This window comes from Castor canadensis, chromosome 9, assembly GCF_047511655.1.
Source record: "Castor canadensis chromosome 9, mCasCan1.hap1v2, whole genome shotgun sequence".
NCBI lineage: Eukaryota > Metazoa > Chordata > Mammalia > Rodentia > Castoridae > Castor > Castor canadensis.
Window position 1 is genome coordinate 97,684,509 of NC_133394.1, and position 21,665 is coordinate 97,706,173.

At 38.7% G+C, this 21,665-nt stretch overlaps 1 protein-coding gene across 4 annotated transcripts; it reads left to right on the plus strand.

Moving 5' to 3' along the window:
- Window positions 1-392: 392 nt before the first annotated feature.
- On the plus strand, window positions 393-19,760 carry Grsf1 (G-rich RNA sequence binding factor 1). 4 transcript variants are annotated; one of them, XM_074042059.1, is made up of 11 exons: window positions 395-712; window positions 782-811; window positions 2,927-3,083; window positions 4,550-4,705; window positions 5,114-5,257; window positions 5,803-5,938; window positions 8,730-8,914; window positions 9,846-9,967; window positions 13,134-13,269; window positions 14,791-14,866; window positions 16,155-19,760. In XM_074042059.1, the coding sequence occupies exons 1-10, from the start codon at window positions 458-460 to the stop codon at window positions 14,838-14,840; spliced, it is 1,371 nt and encodes a 456-aa protein (XP_073898160.1). In that variant the 5' UTR covers window positions 395-457; the 3' UTR covers window positions 14,841-14,866; window positions 16,155-19,760. The 4 variants fall into 4 exon arrangements, with proteins under 4 accessions (XP_073898159.1, XP_020021640.1, XP_073898160.1 ...); XM_074042058.1 differs by having other exon boundaries at window positions 393-811; window positions 16,136-19,760; XM_020166051.2 differs by having other exon boundaries at window positions 394-811.
- Window positions 19,761-21,665: the final 1,905 nt, after the last annotated feature.

The following is a 21,665-nucleotide window of genomic DNA, read 5'->3' on the forward strand; positions in this document are numbered from 1 at the left end:
ATTATCAGCATGTAAGAAGAGTTTTATTTTAAAACCAAGTAACAAACAGTTGACTTCTTGCACTCATGCCAAGTTTGGGCGTACAAGCCGCCTCCAGCACTATCTAACATCTTAGGACCAGGTATCAGATCTTTGCCCTCACGTCACGCGTTCCGGAAGCGCAGCGCGTGGAAGGCACAGCAGGGCTGCGCTCCGGGTCTCGGCCGAGCCGTCTGGCTTCGGTTTCCCGGAGCCAGGACCGTGCAGAGGAGTGCAGGCCCCACCCCTCGGCATAGCGAGGCCCCGCCTCGAGGGCGGAGCGGCGCGCTCTTCTCCGCCTCCTGCGCCTCAGCGCTGCCCCCGGCCGGCGCCCGCGGCGCATGTGCCCGGCAGCCCCTCCCCGGCCCTGGATTCAACTTCCCTTCCGCTCGCGCTGCAGCGGCAGCCGCCTCCAGGCCCCGCGTCGCCGCCGGAGCCCATGGCTGGGACTCGCTGGGTGCTCGGGGCGCTGCTCCGGGGCTGCGGCTGTAACTGCAGCAGCTGTCGGCGCACCGGCGCCGCCTGCCTGCCCTTCTACTCGGCCGCCGGCTCCTTCCCCTCCGGCGTGTCGGGCCGCCGCCGCCTGCTGCTGCTCCTTGGGGCCGCTGCAGCCGCCGCCTCCCAGACGCGAGGCCTCCACTTCGGGCCTGCGCCCGCCGGAAGGCTGGCGGGCCCTCCCGCCGTGGTCACCTCCGCCGCGGCCGCGGCCGCAGCCTCCTACCCGGCCCTGCGCGCCCCTCTGTTGTCGCAGTCGCTGGCGGCGGCCGCGGGCCCGGCGCGGGGTTATAGCCAGGTACGTGGGCGCCGCGACAGGGCGCGCGCACGCGACTCAGCGCCCCTCAGCGTGCGCCCCGCGTGCGCGCCCGGGCCTCCGCGCCTTGCGCCGCACACCCGCCTTCCCCTCCCGCTCCGTCCTCCTATTGGGCACGGGAACAAGGGAAGCTTCGGGTTTTCTCCCTGTTTTGTTCTCCCTTCGAGTCTGGTCGGTTGGGCAGTGTAAGTGTGGCTGGGGTGAATGTTGAGGCCTTGTTTCCCGCCGGGCCCATGGTAGGTTTTTGGGGGCCGCTGACGCCCCCACCCCGCTTCCCTGTCGCTCTGCCCACGCCGGTGGTGGAGTTGCGAGGCGGACCCCCGCGGAGGGTTGGGGATTCCGTGGGACTGCCGCGCTAGGCCGCCACCAACGCGGAGGTCCGCGCGCACATTCGCCTGGGCTGGCGTGGAATGTGTGTGGGGGGCGGGCTCGTGTCTCCTGGAACGGCGGGCTGCCCCAGTTTACTGAAGGTCACCTCTGCACCTCCACTTCTTTGACAGAAGGTCCTTTAAGGACTGGGTCGTTGTCGAGTGGGAGACTTGGGTATGGGGAGGAGGTGTGTGGGGCGGGGGCGTCCAGGGGAATAGGATTTGGGGTTCTCGGTTGAATCTGCAGTATTTGCCTTTATTTTGTTTCCATTAAAAAGAGTATATTTTAAGAATTCTAATTGCACATCTTTGTACATGAAGCATTCCCTTCTTGTTACGTGGCATCCGGGGAAGTGTCTGCACACTTTTTGACTACCTACACCCCGATGCCTTGGGTCATGTTTATAATTATTGAATTTGTGCTTCTTGAATTTATGGAATCTGGGAGGCTAATCAGCATGGCTGCTACCTGCCAGTAGCTGAGCTAATTGATTTGAACTCTGGCCCAATAATTTCTGCTGCCCTTTTCTGTGATGCTTATGAAATTCTGGGAAAATGGGGAAACTTGCCTTAAAACCAACCAACCAACTTCTTTTTGATCTGGCATCTCCTGTTACACACCGTGCTTATTTACCTTCATCATTGACTCCTTAAAATTAGACATAATTCCTCAGGAAGACATGGTTGGAACAGAGATGTCTCTGTTCTTAGCCTAGTAGATTGCAAGTATTGAAGCCTGCGTTGTCTTGCAGGTTATGGTTGTAGTGCTTGTTGGATTCTTACTACACTTGAGTTTTGCTGTAGCCTTGTAAAATAGAGTACTTCAAGTATCTCTCATAATCCTGATCTCTCTCACTGCTGCTGTTGCCTTTTATGTTCTTTTCCTTCTCAGTTCATCTAACAGGTTAATCTTTCCAAGACCTTTTGCTGTCTTCTTGATTTACCCAATCCTCAGTGTCTTTTATTAAATTCTTTTTGCCTTCCTAGTGAAGGACAAGTTAACCCAACCCTTAAGGCATTCTATAGGGTACTAAGTTCTTTTTGCCAGCTCATCTTTAGCTCCTATTTTTACCCTGCAGTTTAGACAAATGAGATTAATTGCTATTTTTCAAATGTGCCTTTGTTCATACTGCTTTTTCTCCTAACCTCTCAAACTGGAATACCCTATCTTTATATTTCCTGCAAAGCCCATCTCATGCCATGTCTTGATTCTTTTTCTGTTAGCACTCTGTTTTGAGTTCCTGTAGTATTTTGTACCTTAATTATAGCACTTAAAGCATATTGTCTTGTATACTTGTCTTAGATTAGATAGTAAGCTCTTTGAGATGAAGGCCTAACATAGTGCACTGTGTGTAGGGGCGTTCAAATACTTGTCAAATTGAAAGGACCCTTCTTGCACTGCCTTAACCAAAGCACTAAAGAGGCTGAGGTAGGAGGATTGTAGCAGGGTTCTGTTTCAAAAAACACCTCCCCACTATTAATGAGGTATAATTTGGGGCTAATGAATTTAAAAATAAGCCCTCAGTAAAGTTTATGTCCTGTCAAACCACTATGATACACTTGCTTATCAGTTTAGGATGTACAATTTAAGCCTAAACATGTTGAGTTAGATCTGTGGAGTTTATTTCTCACCTCTGAAATAATACTAACATCTAGAGTGTCTATTTTTAGAAATAAACATTTTGTAAGTAGGTTGTCAAATATTTTTACATTTATTTTGTCATGAAAGGAGTCCAAAACTACCTACCTGGAAGACCTTCCACCACTACCTGAGTACGAATTGAGTCCATCCAAGTTAGGGGAAGAAGTGGATGATGTTTATCTCATTAGAGCTCAAGGATTACCCTGGTCGTGCACTGTGGAAGATGTGCTTAACTTTTTCTCAGGTATATATTATGTGTATTTTAAAGTATAGCTTTGTCTGAGTGAAAGGTAACTTTACAAAATCTAAGTCTAGCTATTCTGGAGAATTGAATAGAATTGAACAGAATGAGAATTGTCTCATTCTGTTACATGGTCATACCATGACATCCCAGGTACCATTTGTGTTATACATGAGATTTAAAGATTTTTACATACAACAAAAGTAATGTTAAAACTACATGGTATAAAACCCAGTTTTGTTTTAAGTTTTGATATGTACATAACAAAAAAGTCAAGCCTATTAGTGGGAATAGGGGATTAAGAGTAGCTGTTTTAGCTGGGCGGTGATGGTCTACACCTGCAATCCTAGTTACTCAGGAGGAAGAGATCAGGAGCATCTAGGTTTGATGCCAGCCCCGGCAAACAGTTCATGAGACTGTGTAGAAAAAACACCCATTGCAAAAAAGGGCTGTTGGAATGGCTCAAATGGTAGAGCGCCTGCCTAGCAAATATGAGGCCCTGAGTTAAGCCCCAATCCCGCCAAAAAAAGGAATGGCTGTTTATGTAATATGTACATTTAGAATAGAAGATCATTTGCATGAAGTACGCTTAATAACATGTTTGGAAGGTTTACCAATCTGTGGCTGTTTTTTCAATTTCTATAGCTGACTGATTTATTTACTTACCTATCTTTGTGCAGTATTGGGGTTTGAACTCAGGGCTTTGAGCTTGCTTGGCAGGTGCTTTCTACCGTTTGCACCATGTCTTCAGCTCTGATTGATTTTTAATTTTCTTCTTATGAGACTTTTAGAAGATACCACCTTAAAAATGTGGTGAAAGGATAGAACTGAATGTATTAACCACCCTAAATATGCAGAGCATTGTGTGAATTAAGTACTTTATGAAGCCACTTTTCCACTTACATCTTTGACTTGCATTAGAAAAAATAGGAAGTACAGGAATGTCTTTCCATGGTAATGAAAAGAGGGAAAAGTCAAATTCTCATAGCAAATTATTTTTAGAGGAGATTTGGATAGAATTTAAAGGAAGACACCTAGGAATAAACCCAATCATATTTCATTTCCTGAAGTAACTTGAAACTGGTAGAAACACTGGGATGAGTGTAAGGCATTCTGTGTCGAGCCTAGTCTGACTGCCATTTAATGGGTAGAAGATCATAAGCTTCTGTGCTAAGGATGGCTATGGCTAATGTTTTCTACTTACAACATTTTAGACCCTACTCCTCATTAGCATTGGATGGCTTCATTGACGACGGGTATGTGTAAAGAATATAACAGGCATGGGCTGGAGGTGTGGCTAAAGCCTTAGAGTGCCCGAATAGTAAGGCCCTGAATTCAAACTCCAGTACCGCCAAAAAAAAAAAAACAGGCATTTTTTGCATTGTTGGAAAATTGCATTCTAGTGACTTGTATTATTGAATTAAAAGTTTGTTTTCTGTTTTTCATTGACATTACTCATGTAACTTTAGACTGCAGAATCCGCAATAGTGAGAATGGAATACATTTCCTCTTAAATAGAGATGGAAAACGAAGGGGTGATGCCTTAATTGAAATGGAGTCAGAGCAAGATGTACAGAAAGCCTTAGAAAAGCACCGGATGTATATGGGACAGCGATATGTGGAAGGTATGTAATGTCAGATTATGGCTTTTTGGGGTTTTACATTAGATTTTATACTTTTCAAGTTGGTTTCTGTTTTGAGCATTTAACAACAGTAAAGTAGTTAATTATTATGAATGCATTATTTTACAGCCTGTGAAAATGAAGTACAGATTGATAATATCACTATCTTACCCATTATGAGAGTGTCGACCAAGTTTACCTTAAGGTGGTGAAAATTAAATGTGTTTTGCTTGACGCATAATAAATATTCAATAAATGTTACTTGCTATTTTCTTGAGAGAAGTGCATAAAAATTAAAACTTAGTGTTTGAATTCTTGGATAAACTACTAGTGGTAATATATTTGATTTTTAAAAAAAAATTGCCTCTTTGTTATGTAAATTTTGCAACATTTTGTGCTTTGTCTTTATAGTATATGAAATAAACAATGAAGATGTAGATGCCTTAATGAAGAGCCTGCAGGTCAAATCTTCACCTGTGGTAAATGATGGCGTGGTTCGTTTGAGAGGACTTCCTTATAGTTGCAATGAGAAAGACATTATAGACTTCTTTGCAGGTGCTTTGCAGTTATATCATATTCTTAGAATAGTAGTCAGTTTGTGTAAGACAACTTAACATGATTTAAAAGCATTATCTGGTTTGGGAGTATGGCTCAAGTGGTAAAGAGTCTGCCTAGCAAGCATTAGACCCTGAGTTCAAACCCCAGTACCACAAAGAAAAGAAAAAAGAAAAAATATTTAAAAGCATTATCTTATTCCTAGCTATAAAATATACATTGTCAGGAGTAATGTTAGTTAGTTTAAATTTCCATTGTCTCCTAAAATATAATAATGGACAAAAACAAAAAACTAAAACAAAACCTTGAGAGAGAGTTATGTTTTAGATAGGCTACTTGGATCCTAAACATTTTGGAAATACAGTATGTAGGTTTTATAACTTTTGGTTGCATAATAATTGTCTCCTCTTCAAAAATGTATGCTGCTTTGGGATTGGCCAAAAACATACAAATCTTATTAGTGCATAAATGAATGTGTTAATTCTAAGGATTAAAAAAAGCTCCCATTAGCAGCACTAATTTGTAATAACTTTTTTGTATCCTAGGATTGAATATAGTAGACATTACTTTTGTGATGGACTATAGAGGGAGAAGAAAAACAGGGGAAGCCTATGTGCAGTTTGAAGAACCAGAAATGGCTAACCAAGCTCTTTTGAAACACAGAGAAGAAATTGGTAACCGGTAAGTGAAGCAGATCTGATGAATGCATTGTGATATGAGTGACTGTAAAGGTATCCATGATGAATGCATTGTAATAAGGCTGTAAAACTACCCAAACATGGGTCAGCAGAGAGAATAGTCTGAGGAACCACCAAATGCCCGTCACTTAGATTAATAGATTATTAACATTTCCTTCCTTCATCTTTTTTCTGTATGTATCTTTTAAAGAAGACATTTTTCTTATTAATCACAATATCTTATCTAATAAAGTTAGCAATATTTTATTAGCTGATAAAAATTCATGATCACATTTTCTTGATTATACCAAAAATGACTTCGTAGTTGGTTTGTTTGAAACAGAATCCAGACAAGTTTATACATTGCATTTGCTATATCTCTTAATTCTATTAAACTAGAGCATATCCCCTTCTATTTTTTGATTCCCTGTCCTTTTCTGAAATGCAATTGGCTTTTGAAGAAATTGGGTTAGTTGTCTTGTATAGTGTCTCATGTTCATATCACCCCAGGATGCACATTATGATTTAGGTGATTTGTGTTTTAACCTTAAATTTGCAGTGCAGTAAAAATTGTTTCAGATCACTGTTTTGTTGCTTTTTGGCCTTTGTATTTAGTTCCTTTGAAATTAAAAACAAAGGCAAGCCATTCTGAAGCCAGGTGTATTTCTGAATCCACTTATGGAATTAGGTCAAAGGTTATTTATTTATTTTTTTGTATGTTTTTTTGGGCCAGGGTCTGGTTTGAGTAGTTCAAGCTGGCTAGGGACCTGGGAACTCACTTTGCAGCCCAGAGTGGCCTCAAACTCCCAGTCCTCCTGCTTTTGTGTCTGAGTGCTGGAATTAGAGGCTTGTGCCACCTCTCCCAATACCCAAAGCTCTTTTTAAAGAAGTGGTGCTTGTTTAACCTTTTTTTTTTTTGTTCTTTCTTGGAGTGTGGTAGATTGAACCCAGGGTCTCCTGCATGTTAGGCAAAGTACTCTACTTTGAGCTATCCCCTCAGTTAATCTTTTTAAGGCCTATAAATACAGATTATTTTTGCAACTTGTATTTAGTGACCTACTTTGGGAAAACAGTGCAGAGAAAAAGAAGTTTGAATTTGTTAAATAGTCCCACTGTCACTATGATGGAAGTGAGAATTAATGCTTCCTTTTTTTTTTTTTTTTTTTTTTTTGAGAGAGAGACTGTGTGGCCCAGGCTGGCCTCAAACTGACAACCCTCCTGTCTCATCCTCTCAAGTGTGGTGAGCCACTATGCCTGTCAGTACTTTTCTCTTTAATTTTTTTTTCTTTGCAATACTGGGGCCTACACCTTGAGCCACTCCACCAGCCCTTTTTTGTGATTTTTTTTTTTTTCCGAGATAGGGTCTTGTGAACTGTTTGTCCAGGCTGACCTTGAACTGCAATCCTCCTGATGTCTGCCTCCTGAGTAGCTAGGATTACAGGTGTGAACCACTTGTGCCCGGCTCTCTTTAATCGCATCTTTTTTTTTTTTTTTTTTTTTTTTTTTGAGGTACTGGGGTTTGAACTTGGGGGCCTTCATCTTGAGCCACTCCACCAGCCCTGTTTTTGTAATGGGTTTTTTCAAGATAGGGTCTTGTGAACTATTTGCCCGGCTGATTTCGAACTGTGATCCTCCTGATCTCTGCCTCCTGAGAAACTAGGATTATAGGCATGAGCCACTGGCACCTGGCTCTTACAAGCATCTTAGTGAGGTTCTGGGGAAGTAGCTTTTCTTATACTGTGGCTTTTAGTATCTTCTACAGATGGGATTGTTTTCGACAGAATTAAATCCCAAGGCTTCAGAAGATTCTTAATCAACTATAGAAAAAAACAACAAAAACAATCTTTATATTAGTCTGTTTTGTACTATAATGAATAGTTGGGGCATAGCTGGGCACCAGCGGCTTAGGCCTGTAATCCTGGCTACTTGGGAGACAGAGATCAGGAGGATCATGATTCAAAGCCAGCTCAGGTAAAGCAGTTCATGAAACCCTATCTCGAAAATACCCAACACAAAAGGGCTGATAGAGTGGTTCAAGTTGTAGAGAGCTTTCCTAGCAAGCATTAGGCCCTGAGTTCAAACCCCATTACCACCAAAAAAAAGTAAGTTGGGGGAGGCCAGCTTTATATAGGAATAGGTTTATTTAGCTCACAGTTTTAGATAGTGAAAGTCCAGACAGTATGGTACATGCTTTGGCAAGCTCCCACCGCCCCAAAAAATGACTGGCAGGAGATGTTGAATGTGGGAATAAGAAACCACATCTCGGGATAGGAAAGCCAGAGAGCACTCTGGAGTGGTCAGTCTTTTATAACAACTTGCTGGCCTCAGAACTGATTTTGGGAGACCAATATTTTCTTCTTTTGCAGTACCCAGAGGTCCTCTCACTAGGCCCCGTTTATCTCCCAGTACTGTCACCCTGGGGATCCAGCTCCCAACCAACAACCCTGAAGACAAATAGCATAGCAACTGTCTTACCAGAATGTTTTCTGTATACACAGTTAACCTTAGTATAGTTGTTCTCATGCTGTTGAAAATGCTATTGAAATAAATGCATGTGAAAAAAACTGTTATCTTGGGGCAAAAGTCTTGGAAGACAAAAGACTTAATTCATTGGTGTATTCTGTTGAGAACTTTTTTTCATGGACTAATAGCTTTATCCATTGTTAGTTTTCCCCCTACCTGTTATCATTGGACATCCATATTTAATAAGCTATGGAAATAGAGTATATATCTGCTTATTTTAAGAGTCAAGTATAAAGTTAACTGTTACTGCTTATTCATTTTTGCTTTGACAGATACATAGAGATCTTTCCAAGTAGAAGGAATGAAGTTCGAACACATGTTGGCACTCACAAGGGAAAGAAAATGGCATCTTCTCCTACTGCTAAGTATATAACTGAGCCAGAGATGGTATTTGAAGAACATGAAGTAAATGAGGATATTCGACCCATGACAGCTTTTGAAAGTGAGAAGGAGATAGGTAAGATCCTGCTGCTTCTGCATATTCATTGGGTCTATGTTGTGTTTTGGTTTTGTTAACCTTTTTTTTATTAACAGCCTTGTATGAAATTGTGATTATAGGACAAGGGAATAGGATTAAAGATTTCATGTCTGAGTGTAGAATGTATTCTGAATACATTAGGGCCTAATTATTTTGTTAGGTTTTTTTTGTTTTTTTTTTTTTTTAGTCGGGGGCAGTACTGGGGTTTAAACTCAGGGTCTACACCTTGAGCCACTCCACCAAGCTCTTTTTTGTGATGGGTTTTCAAGACCCTATCTTGAAAAACTATTTGCCTGGGCTGGCTTCTAACTGTGATTCTCCTGATCTCTGCCTCCTGAGTAGCTAAGATTATAGGTGTGAGCCACTGGTGCCTGGCTATTTTGTTAGATTTTTAACTTAATATTTATGTACACTCTTTACTTCAAAAGGTGAGTAGTAAAAATGTAATAAAAGGAAGTAAAATGTCAGTATTTAAAGTGGGGAAAGATGGGTAGAGAGCAGGAATATTGACTAAAGATTTGTGCTTGCCTTTGTATGTAATTATTTCTTTGATTCCTACCTCAAAAGCAACATTTGAGATCTTTGAAATTTGGTAAATACTTCTTTAAACTGGTGCCCTGGGCTTATCCCTTCTTTTTTATACCTATAACTTAGAAAGTTTCTCTTGCTTTACACTTTAATTCATGGCCATTTTACCCTTTCTCTGTTGTTACAAAAAAGAAGGTCTTAATATTGTAATAGTTTGAGGCATAAGCAGGAGAAATTGCAGATCATTTTAGCTATAAAGCCCTTTCTTACTGGTTCAAGATGAATTGAGGATTTTGACCTAAATGTTATATGTAGTTATAATCTGTTAATACCTTTTTTAAAGTTTCTATGTCCTTGACAGTGTTTTTGTTCTGCCTTTCAGAATTGCCTAAGGAGATGTCAGAAAAGCTTCCAGAGACTGTTGATTTTGGAACTACGCCTTCACTGCATTTTGTCCACATGAGAGGATTACCTTTCCAAGCCAATGCCCAGGACATTATAAATGTATGTGGCAGTAAGCTATCCAATCTCAAAAGACTGAACAGAAATTTTAAAATTTAACTTAATGTTAGTTTGGAGAAGGTAGAGAAAGAAAAGCATTATTTCTAGTGTCTTCTGACACTGAGAGAACATTTCCTTTGTAGTAGAGACTTGTTTTATTTTCTGTAGCTGAAAAGTGTGACATAGGTAGGCTCAGAAATGTGTACCTCTAGTCCCAGCTACCAGCTACTGAGAGGCTGAGGCAGGAGATTGCTTGAATACAGGAGTTCAAACCCAGCTTGGGCAATACAGTGAGACACTATCACTTAAAGTGTGGCTTTTTATTACACTTTAAAGTGAAATTTGGCTGGTGGAGTAGAGTGCCTGCCTAGCAAGCATGAGGCCCTGAGTTCAAACCTCAATACTGCCCCCCCCTCAAAAAAAAAGGTGAAAAATGATAAGAGGATCTTATGAATGCAAAATAATATGGTGTAGGTTTAGTAATCAGGGAGAGAGCTTGGTTTTTGAATAAATTGGTTCAACCCTTTTTTTGGTTTTTTGAGATAGAATCTTGCTGTCTATCCCAGGTTGGACTTGAACTCACAATGCTCCTGTTTCAGCCTCCTCAGTGCTGGAATTACAGGCCCATGCCACCATGCCTGGCCTTCAACCCATTATTTTTTAGTTTAGGAAACTAAGGTATGGAAATGTTATTATGAAACCCATTACTATGTGCAGTTGAATATATGCCCCCCAAAAAGGAAACTGAGACGCAGGCATTTGGCCACAGAGCAGTAATAAACTGCTTGATTTAAAGGGGGTTATGTCCTGATAATCTCATCATAGCTTAGCAGCACAGAATACTGTCCAATATTGGTTGGTTGTCTCTGTGATCTTGTGGTTGACTGGGAGCTATGACTTACTGTTACTGTGTAGCATCACAACAGAATATTTTATTGTATATCACTATCTAGGGAAAAGATAAAAATTCAAAATTCACTTTTGATTTTTATTAAATTTGGATCACTTTTATACCATTGTGAAGTTCAAAAGTTGTAACTGGAATCAGGTGTAGTGGTGCATGCTTATAATCCCAGTTACTCAAGAGGCTGAAGTAGGAGGATTGCAAGTTCAAGCCCAGCCCGGGCAACTTAGCTAGACCATGTCTGAAAATAAAGATTTAGCCAGATGTGGTGGCTTACTGTTATTTCAGCTATTCAGGAGGAGAGATTGGAGGATTGTGGTTTGAAGCCAGCCTGGGCAAAAAGTTAGCAAGATCCCATCTCAACAACAGCAGAAAATTTGGACATGGTAGTATGTGCCTGTTCGCCCAGTTATACAGGAGGCCTAAGTAGAAGGGTGGCAGTCCAGGCTGGCCCAGGTTAACATTGATAGATCCTGCCTGAAAGCAAAAAGGTCTGGGAGTGTTACTCAAGAGCTAGTAAATGTAAGGCCCTAAATTCAAACCCCAGAGCTGCCAAAAACGAATAAAAAGAAAAATGTAGAAAGGGCTGGAGTTGTGGCTCAGTAGTAGAGTGCTTGGTTAGCATACAAGCCTGGGTTCAGTTTCTAGTACTCCCCCCAAAAAATCATAACTGAAACCATCAAGGCATATAGAAACTATTAAATAAGAAACCAGGACTTCAGAATGCCTAGAGTTATCATTAAACATCATATAGCTGCTTACTTACTTATTTTTTTAATGTATCCCAGGCTGGCCTCAAACTCATGAGTGTTGGAAATTTGGGTACGTGCTGCCACACCCGACCCAGGATTCCCTAATTTTTGAGAAAATGAATTTAAAATACATTTCTCTGTTTTGTTTTTGAGATAGAATCTTGCTTTTTGTTGTTGTTGTTGGGACTGAGGTTTGACTGAGGACTTCATGCTTGCAAAGCAGGTGCTTTACCTCGAGGCACATGTCTAGCCCATCTTGCTCTGGTTATTTTGGAGATGGGGGTATTGCAAACCTCAGTCCTCCCAATTAGCTAGAATTATAGGCATGAGCCACAGGCTAGAATCTTGATATGTAGCCCACTCTGGCTTCTCTTCTCTTCTTGGCCTCTCACGTTGCTAAGGTTATAGGTGTGCCACCACATCTGGCTACATTTTTATGTTTTAATGGATTCTCTATGAAATTAATAAAATAAAGCAACAAAGGAAACTTCTTTGTGAACTTCAGAACATAAACAAATGATAGATCCAAACTTAGAATCTTTAGGTACTGCTACATGAAGCCTCAGAGCTGTCATCATTATTTCAAGGAATCTATTAAAAATCATATCTTTATTATTTGGCTGAAGATTGAACGCAGGGTCTTGAGCATCCTAGACAAGTGCTCTAGCACTTGAGCCTTATCCCCCAAACCGTTTTTTGTTTTGTTTTGAGATAGAGTCTTGCTAACTTTACCCAGTCTGGCCTTGAACCCACTATGTTGCACAGATCGACCTCAAACTCTCCATCTTCCTACTCCATCTTCCTACTTGTTCCTTCTGAGTAGCTGAGATTATAGACATGCTTTATCATGCCTGTATGAAGACTGTACATTTTCATTAAAGCATTGTTCTTTTGCTTTATTTTAGAGTAATAACCACTCAGTGTGTGCTAATAAGAATCTGATGATCAGGGATATGTATAAGAAATGAATTACTAAGAAATGAGGTATATTTGGTGTACTTTCTTTAGAAGCACATAAAGATGTGTGAGGGAGGAATAATAAAAATGGTCCCTAGTAGTTTTAAAAACTGTGAGGGAGCCTTCTATTTGTAGGTTTTGGTTCTTTTGGCAATAGATACCTGAAATGTACCCTTAAGTCTAAGAAAAATCAGAAAAGCCAGAAGAGATGGTAGATCTGTAGATACTTGGTTCTTTAAAGAGTTAATTTTCTGAAAACAAATATATTAGTGGAATCCCAGCACTTTTGAGCTGAGGCAGGAAGATGAGTTTGAGGTCAACCTGAGCTACATGATGAAACCCTGACTCAAAAGTAAAAGCCAGGCTTGGAGGGTGTGGCTCAGCAGTAGAGTACCTGCCTTGTAAGAGAGAAGCCCTTAGTTCAAACCCCAGTGCCACCAAAGCAAAACAAAAACTTATTAGGTATATGAAAAGTCTGAAAGAAAAATGCAGAGCCACTAGAGTTGTAGAATTGGGCCTGCTTCAGTTAATGTTCCTTTTGGTTGTCTTTGTTTAGTTCTTTGCTCCACTGAAGCCTGTGAGAATCACTATGGAATACAGCTCCAGTGGGAAGGCCACTGGAGAAGCAGATGTGCACTTTGATACCCATGAGGATGCTGTTGCAGCAATGCTCAAGGATCGGTCCCATGTTCGTAAGTACCACCCAGTGTTTTTTCTTTGACTTTGATGCTTATCTTTGCTCACAAGTGTCTTCCTCTGTCCTGGGATTGGCCTAAAAATTATCCTTGGAAAAATTATTGTACTTTTCTAGTACTACTAAATTAAATGTAAAGGATTAAATACTATTATAATGAAAAATACTTTTTTATTTTTGGTCTGTTAATTATCTTGTATGTTTCTATCCAAAGTCAGGCTCTCAGTCTCATGCTTGCTAGGCAAGTGCGCTACCACTTGAGCCACTCTGACAGCCCTTTTTTGTGTTATTTTCAAGATAAGGTCTTATAAACCATTTGCCTGGGTTGGCTTTGAACTATAATCCTCCTGATCTCTGCCTTCTGAATAGCTAGGATTATAGGTGTGAGCCACTGGTACCTGGCTCATTCAGGCTCTGGTTTACTTGTTTTTGTTTGTTTATTTTTTATATTTATTTATTTATGGCTGGGCTGGAGTTTGTACTTGCAAAGCAGATGTTCTTCCACTTGAGTCACTCCTCCAAGTCCATTTTGTTCTGGTTATTTTGGAGATGGGGGTCTCAAGAACCATTTGACTGGGCTGACCTTGAACTCGATCCTCAGCCTCCCAAGTTGCTGGGATTACAGCCATGAGCCACTGGTGCCTGGCTATTTTTTATTTTTATCTTTTTGTGATTCTGGGTTTTGAACTCAGCCTCACACTTGCTAGATAGGTGCTCTACTACATGAGCCATGCCCCAGCCCAATTTATTTTTCAGATGGAATCTTGGTATGTCATTCCAGCTGGTCTTGAATTCAGGGAGCTCAAATGATCTTCCTGTCTCAGCCTCTGGGATCTGAGACTATAGGTGTGTACCACTACACTAGGCTTTGGCTTTTTTAGTCTGGTGGTATTGAAATTTAAATATGGCCTTGACTTTGCTAGGCCTTGCCCAACCACATGAGCCATGCCCCCAGTACTTTTTGCTTTGGTTGTTTTTGAGATAGGGTCTCCTTCCTGTTTATTCCTGGGCTGACCTACACCTTGGTCCACGTGTTTCTTGCATGATAGGTGAGTGCCACCTATTGATTGAGATGGTGGTTTTGCTAACTTTTGGTCCATTCTGGCCTTGAACTGAGACCTTTCTGATCTCTGTCTCCCAAGTAGCTAGGATTATAGGTGTGATCCCGCTTATTTTTATTTTTAATTAGGGCAAAGGTGAAGGATTTGATTTCTGACTGAACTATAAGAAAATTAGCTTCAATATTTTTCCTGCTTTTTCAAAACGTTTTTTTGGTGGTACTTGTTTTGAACTCAGGGCATCATGCTTGCTAGGCAGGTGCTCTAATATGAGTCATTCTGCCAGCCTTTTTTTTTTTTTGTTAGTTGGGAATTTTTCAAGATAGTACCTCTCGAACTGTTTGCCTGGGGTGGCTTCAAACCACAATCTTCCTGATCTCTACCTCCTGGGTAGCTAGGATTGTAGGCGTGAGCCACCTGCACCCGGCTAATTTTTATTTTATTTTTTCAATTGTTTTCAGAGCATAGGTATATTGAGCTGTTCCTAAATTCATGTCCAAAAGGAAAATAAGACTTCCCTGGACTACAGAAAATAAGGTAAATTTAAGAGTTACTACTGTGGAAATGATTTTCTTTCTTTTGTTTTGTGGTACTGGAGTTTGAACTTGGGGCCTGCACCTTGAGCCGCTCTACCAGTCCTTTTTTTTTGGTGACCAGTTTTTTGAGATAGGGTCTTGGGAGCTATTTGCAAGGCTGGCTTCAAATCATGATCTTCCTGATCTCTGCCTCCTGAGTAGTTAGGATTACAGGTATGAGCCACTGGCACCCAACTGTAAATTATTTTCAGTAAATAATTATTTTCAACTCACTAACTTGCAATGTGGTAGAAACAATTTTCTTTTTAATAAAGATCAAACTAATGATTGGAACATCAATTTGAAGAATAAGAATTCTCCTGGGAAATAATATTCATTGTAATCACATAGTGGCTTTGAGCATTATCCCTTTATGGAATTTTTTTTACAGAATTCCCCATATTCATCATCCTGTGTGCCCAAAAATAATTGTGTAGCTATTTTTAGTAGTTGTAAATAATAATACACAGAAAATGTATCTTGCATTAGTTGTTTTTTTTTTTAAAGAAATTTGTTTTTTTTTGGCAGTATTGGGGTTTTAACTTGCTTGGCAAGTGCTCAGCTCCTTGCGCAAAACCTCCAGCCCTTACATTAAAGTTTCTTCCCACTAAAATTTAAACACATTTCCTCAGATGTTTAAAAGATGTTACATTTGAAACCAGGAATATCATTTATGGTCACAGTTAGTTTGTCATTGTTACCGTTTTCTGAAATGGTTTCATGAAAGTAAGTTTTTGTCTTAGGAAACATATGGGTTCATAGTGTTTATTTACTGAGGACATATTTGGTAAATATGTCTTGATGTCCCTTCTTTTGACTAAATGGTGTATAAAATATTTTAATGTATTGTATTAAAATCATTTTTTTACAAGTGGTGATGCCTTCTTTTGAGAAACTTAGCAATAATGAGTTTTTTTTTAATAACATGGGATATTCTATTTCTGTTGCTGTCATCGGCTAATTTTGGATATAGAGCCCCACAGTCTCATGATGTTCAACATTTATATTAGCTCAATTCTGTGTAAAATATATTCTATGCTTTGTTCTGGAAATCTCTCTTCGTACCAGGCTATATATAAGAATCCCCAACTAATTTCCCTTACCTTAAATTAACTGATTTGTCAGATAACTTATACTAAATTAGAAAGGGAAAAAAACCCAGCTTAATTAGTAATTTGAAATGGTATGGGAACATGTCTGAACATTTTCATTTTAAGTAAATGTGTAATAGTTTTTGTTTGATTTTTCAGGATGAAGCAAGAAGCATTTCATTTGCACATCTTTCTTGGACATGGGATATAAAGTTCCAGTTTATTGGTAGCAATTGCTAGGGAAAAGATTTGGGGGTTTTAGATTAATTGCTTCTAAGAAAAATTCATGGTGGATTGTTTATAAAGATACTCAGCTTGGGATTATGAAATAAACCACAAATTTAAATTTTTGTTTAAACTGTCCAGGGTCTAATTTAGAAACTCTGTTCTTTATTTTATATAACTTAAACAGTTTCTTTTCATAGAGAATTTGTTACCAATTGCAAATTCTGCATATTTTTACTCAGCACTATTATTTCAAATCTGTTTCCCATTTTAAAAGTAATCTGTTCAAAAGCTTTGTTTTTCTGCTTATGAATTGAGAGTTTTGATGTCAAACTTCTGGAGTAAAGTAATGATTTATTTTAACTAAAAATTCACCAAAGCAAGGGAAGCTTTCAGATTTTAAATCAATATGGTTTGGCACAATACTTTTAATTTTAGCTGTATTTGATTACTTAGATAGGGGTAGGGATTTAAAAACAAAAACACCACAGGTTAGTGAGTATAAATGATAACAACTTGGCAGTTTTATTATTTAGAAATGTTTTGCCTTTCTAAGCCCTATGCTAAAGGCATTTAACATTGGTGCCTGTGTACTTAAGGGGGAGGTCTAGTCTCAAAAGTGTCTTGAGTCTTCCCTTCTCCTGCTTTTTTTTTTTTTTTTTTGGTTTTGGGTAAACCTTAACAGTGGTTGTTAGTCTTGAAATTGTAAAGTGTTACGTCAGAGTAGTCCAACCTAGCAAGGACATTAATGGCTTCACTTGAATTTAAACCAGCTCAGATAGGAAAAAATCTAAATCTCTTCATTTGCTTTTTCAGTGGGGTAGCACATCCCATATTTTAGAACAAGTAGGGGTGCCTTGCTTAAATAAAAAACAACATTTAATGTATAACTGTGTGAAGGGTTTATGGATAAAGCTGTACTTTCACATTGTGGCAGTATCTTCTGCTTTAGCATTAAGCAGCTTGTTATTTAAATATTGGACAAAGTGGCTGGCTTCAAAATGTAGTCATTAATAAACTTAACTTTATGTGTACTTGTGTAGGAGAATCAAAGTCCTGTATACTTTCTTTGCCTTGTTCCTGTTCTCAGGGTGATAGATGCCATCAGGAGATGCAATTCTAGTTCTTGATACTGAATTTTCTGATATTTCGGAGAGGTGATACCTGGAAGAGAGATTATATTTTCTCTCACTTAATATATAACCATCTTTGATTACCAGCTAAGATATGAAATCATTGTACTGTAAGTAGTCAATAAATGAAGGCTTGTTTCAGGCTACAGATTACCTAAGAGTATTTATTATTGGAATGTGTGAGTAAGCTGAATATATTTTTTATTACTTCAAGTCCTAATATATTAACATGAGAAGAAATGGTTAATTTTTAGTTGTGTTTTTTAAAAAAATCATCCTATAAGAATGTGTCTTAGTCAACCAATGTAATAGTTGTACTACTTAGATGGAAATGTTTCATGTATGGTTGAATGTGTCAATTTATGAGAAATGGTGTTCAGAGTTATGTGATCTATTAGAGTGGGATCTTTTTTTCTCCATTTCACAGTTGGTATCTGATTTGCTGTGGAAAAGATCTGTTGCTCTGTTGGGATTGGGGTTGGTAGAGAATCATTTGCAATTACTTTATTTTTAGCTAATGAGTTTCATTTGCACATCTGGGAAGTATGGGAGCAAAAGCATTAAAATGCTGTGTGATGGATAAGCTTGAAGTGCTGTATCTTCTTGCCTCACTCAAGGCATTATTGGAAAGTTTTCATATGAAATCTCACTTTTATTTATGATTTAGGCTATTGAAACAAGTGATTGCTGATAAGGCAAATGTAGTTAATGGGAGAGAACCACATAATGGAGTAAAAGTAATTTTTTATTTGTATCGAATCAAAAGACATTTCCATCTCCCAACATTCGCTGAAACTGTGTTGTACACCATGATTTGCTATTAGAGGAAGCAATGATAGCAAATTTCCCCCTTCTATTTGGAGTCCTTATGTTTTTATAATTGTTGAAAAGTTATTAAAAAGAACATTGGGATCGGAGTATGTGGCCAGCATACCAGTATTCTTTTTTGGCCTAGCAGAACTGCAAGGGAGAAGAAGTATGTAAATATGAAAGAGAAAATTCCTCAAGATTGTGATCTGATATTATATACTCATTTATACTTGAGAATGAAGCAGAGCTAGAGGATTGTGCCCTTTGGGTCTGGGCAGCTGAAACTTCTGCCATGTGGGAAGGGAGACTAAATCTATTGTGGTTAGAAGGCTCTAAATCCTTCTTACTACATCTACACTGTTGGGAGGAAGAAGCTAAAGAGAGCTTCTTCAACAAGGTTGACATGTGCAATAACCCTGCTTATTAGTAAGCATGCCCTATTAGTATCCTCTTCCCTAAACAGTCTTTGATTTTATTTGGAGATTTTTTTTTCCTTCTGGGTTATATTTGTTTTCATCTGTAATTTAAAACACTCCATTCTGAGAACTTCCCATAAGTTATGTGGGAGGGACCAAAATAGAATGGTCTACCTTAGTAGCAGAGGCAGGTCCATGTTCCAGGGTTTTGACGAGTGCTGCAATGTAATAGAAATGCACCCCCCCACCTCTGAGTGTAGCAGATTAGAATCTCTAAAAGGGAAATAAAGCTGCTATAAACATTTGTGTGCAGTTTTTTTGTGTGGACATTTTTCAACTCTTTGGGTAAATGCCAAGTAGAATGATTGCTGAGTTGTATGGTAAAGCGTATGTTTAGTTTGGTCAGAAACCATTAAACCATCTTCTAAAGTGGCTGTAGAATTTTTCATTCCCACCAGTAATGAATGAGAGTTCCTTTTTGCTCCTTGTTCTAACCAGCATTTGGTGATAACCGTGTTTTTGGATGTCACCTGTTCAAATAAGGGTGTAATAGTATCTCAGTTTTAATTTGCAGTTCCATAATGATGAATTAAAGTACCTTTTCATATACTTGGCTGCCATTTGTATATCATCTTCACTGAAGTGTTTGTTTAGATCTTTTGCCAGATTTTTTAGTTGATTAGTTTACCTACTGACTTAGAAAGGGGACATTCTGTCTTTAGTTTTGATGTGAAAATAAAAAATAGTGGACTACTTTAAAATTATTTATATTTTTTGAAGGAAATAAAGAGATGCAAAGGGTATATGGTGAGCACTCGATATTTCAGCTACTTAGTTTCCCTTCTCAGCTCTGTCATCAGTTTGGAAGGTAAACCTATAGTGATTTTTACTGTGTATGTAAAAAATAGAATTTCCATTTCCTTTTAAAATATAAATTACAGTATTTTGTACTGACTAATCTGCATTTTTTTTCCCACTTAACATAAACATAAAAATTTTGTATTGGTATATGAAATCCTCATTCTCTTTTAATGATTGTATGGATATATGTAGTACAAATTGTCCCATACTGGTGAATATATAAATTGCTTTCACTCTTGCTATTATAATGCTGAAATTAATTACCTTGTATAAACATACATCATTTTGTATATACATAAATTTTGTGGGATAAATGGCAAGATTGTGTGCACTTGTAATTTATATCTAAAATTAAATTTTTATCTAAAAATGTTATTTCATAGTTTGCACCAGCTCTATAGGCACCCATTTCCCCCATAGCTCACCAACACTGTACTAATAATCTGTTTGCCAATATGACAAGTTAAAAAATTACCAAAAAACAATTTAACTCTCTTATGAGGTAGTATTTCTTCATTTTTTCTCCACCTGTATTCCTCTACTCAATCTTGGCTGCCACAATCAGAAAATGCAAGGACACTTTTCTTGCATCTGTAGTGGAGACAGCAGCAGACAGTACCTGCTCCAGAGCATTTCTTCATATTTAAAAACTAGGATTTATTTTTTTGTGAACTGTTAATATCCTCTTCTCATTTTTCTTTTTCCTTAAAAACTTTATTATACAAAAGTAGAACAGCGTAATCAACCTAACGTCTAATTGTCAGCAGTTACCATTTCATGATTAGCTTTGTTGCATGTGTAATAGTGCTTACAGTGTATCTTAGCTTCACCTCCTCCATCATTCTCCTTTATCACTCCCCTCCCACCAAAACCCTTTTTTTCCTAAAGAGATGGGGTTTCATCTGGGGGCTTGGCTCAAAAGTAGAGTGCCAGCCTAGCAAAGTGCAAAGCCCTGAGTTTAAATCCCAGTGCCACCAAAAAAAAGGTCTCTGTCAGGTATGGTGACACTTAACTGTAATCCCAGTAGTTGGGAGGCTCCGGCCATGAATTTGAGTCCAGCCTTGGCTACCAAGACCCTATCTGAATACAAAAAAAAAAAAAAAAACAGGATCATGTCTCACTTTCTCCCCTAGGTGACTCCAACTTCCTGGGCTTAACTGATTGTCCTGTCTCATCCTCTCAAGTAGCTACCACACCTGTTTCTCATTTTCTTTCTTCCCATTAATTTTAAAGCAAATCCTAAACAACATCATTTCATCTGTAACTATTTCAGTATGCATCTTAAAAATTTTTTTTTAGGAAGAGAACAACAAAAATTTTTGAAGCATCGTTTCCTGAAAATACTTCTTAGGACCAGTTATCTAGTAAGTATCTGAATTGTCAATTTAAAAAGTGTTTCTTTGAATCAAAATCTAAACAGTCCTTACATTGCAATTGGGTACTATGCTTATTTTCCCCCTGCAATATACGTTTTTAATAAAAAATTTAAAGCATATATAAAATACTTTTTTACTCATCCATTAGATTCTTCAAGTAATATTTTGCCATATGCTATCATGTATCTGTTCACCCATCAATCTGTCTTTATCCATGTCAAGGATGTAGACATGTATACTTGATTCTTAAGCTTTATAGTACACATGTCATTTTTCTGGAAGGAAAATTTACATTAAGGCAAATGTTAATGTACCATTTGATGAGGTTGATGTTAACAGCTGTGTTACCCAAACTCCTGGGAGGTATGAATCATTTCTATCATGTCAGAAATTGTCTTACCTAGTCAATTCCTGCATTTTTCCTTCCCTTCTCCCGCTCCCTAGCAGGTAACCACTTAGGATTTTGTTGACTGTAGAATTGTTTTGCCCATTCTAGAACTTAATATAAATAGAATCAGTCTGTATTTTTCTGTATGTTTTTTTGACTTAGCATGCTTTGACATTCATCCACTGTCTCAGCTTTATTCCCTTTCATCATAGAATAGTATTACAGTGTATGAGTATGCCATGGTTTTTCCTTTTACCTATTAAGTGAACAATTGATGGATAATGGGCTATTGCTTATTGTGAATAAAGTTGCTATGAACATCTTGTGCAAGTCTTCTTACGCACTAACATTTTAATTTCTTTTGGGTAAATAGCAAAACATACTGAATTGTAAGATTAATGTATTTTAAATTTTATTAGAAGTTGGCATACCTTTTTCCAAAGTGGACATCTTATTTTACA

Bases quoted from the DNA above. Each gene is read 5' to 3' on its own strand.
- Grsf1 (XM_074042058.1), top strand. From the start codon at position 458: ATGGCTGGGACTCGCTGGGTGCTCGGGGCGCTGCTCCGGGGCTGCGGC. The intron at 812-2,926 runs GTACGTGGGCGC...TTGTCATGAAAG, and splicing joins CGGCGCGGGGTTATAGCCAG to GAGTCCAAAACTACCTACCT. The intron at 13,270-14,790 runs GTAAGTACCACC...AATTGTTTTCAG, and splicing joins CAAGGATCGGTCCCATGTTC to AGCATAGGTATATTGAGCTG.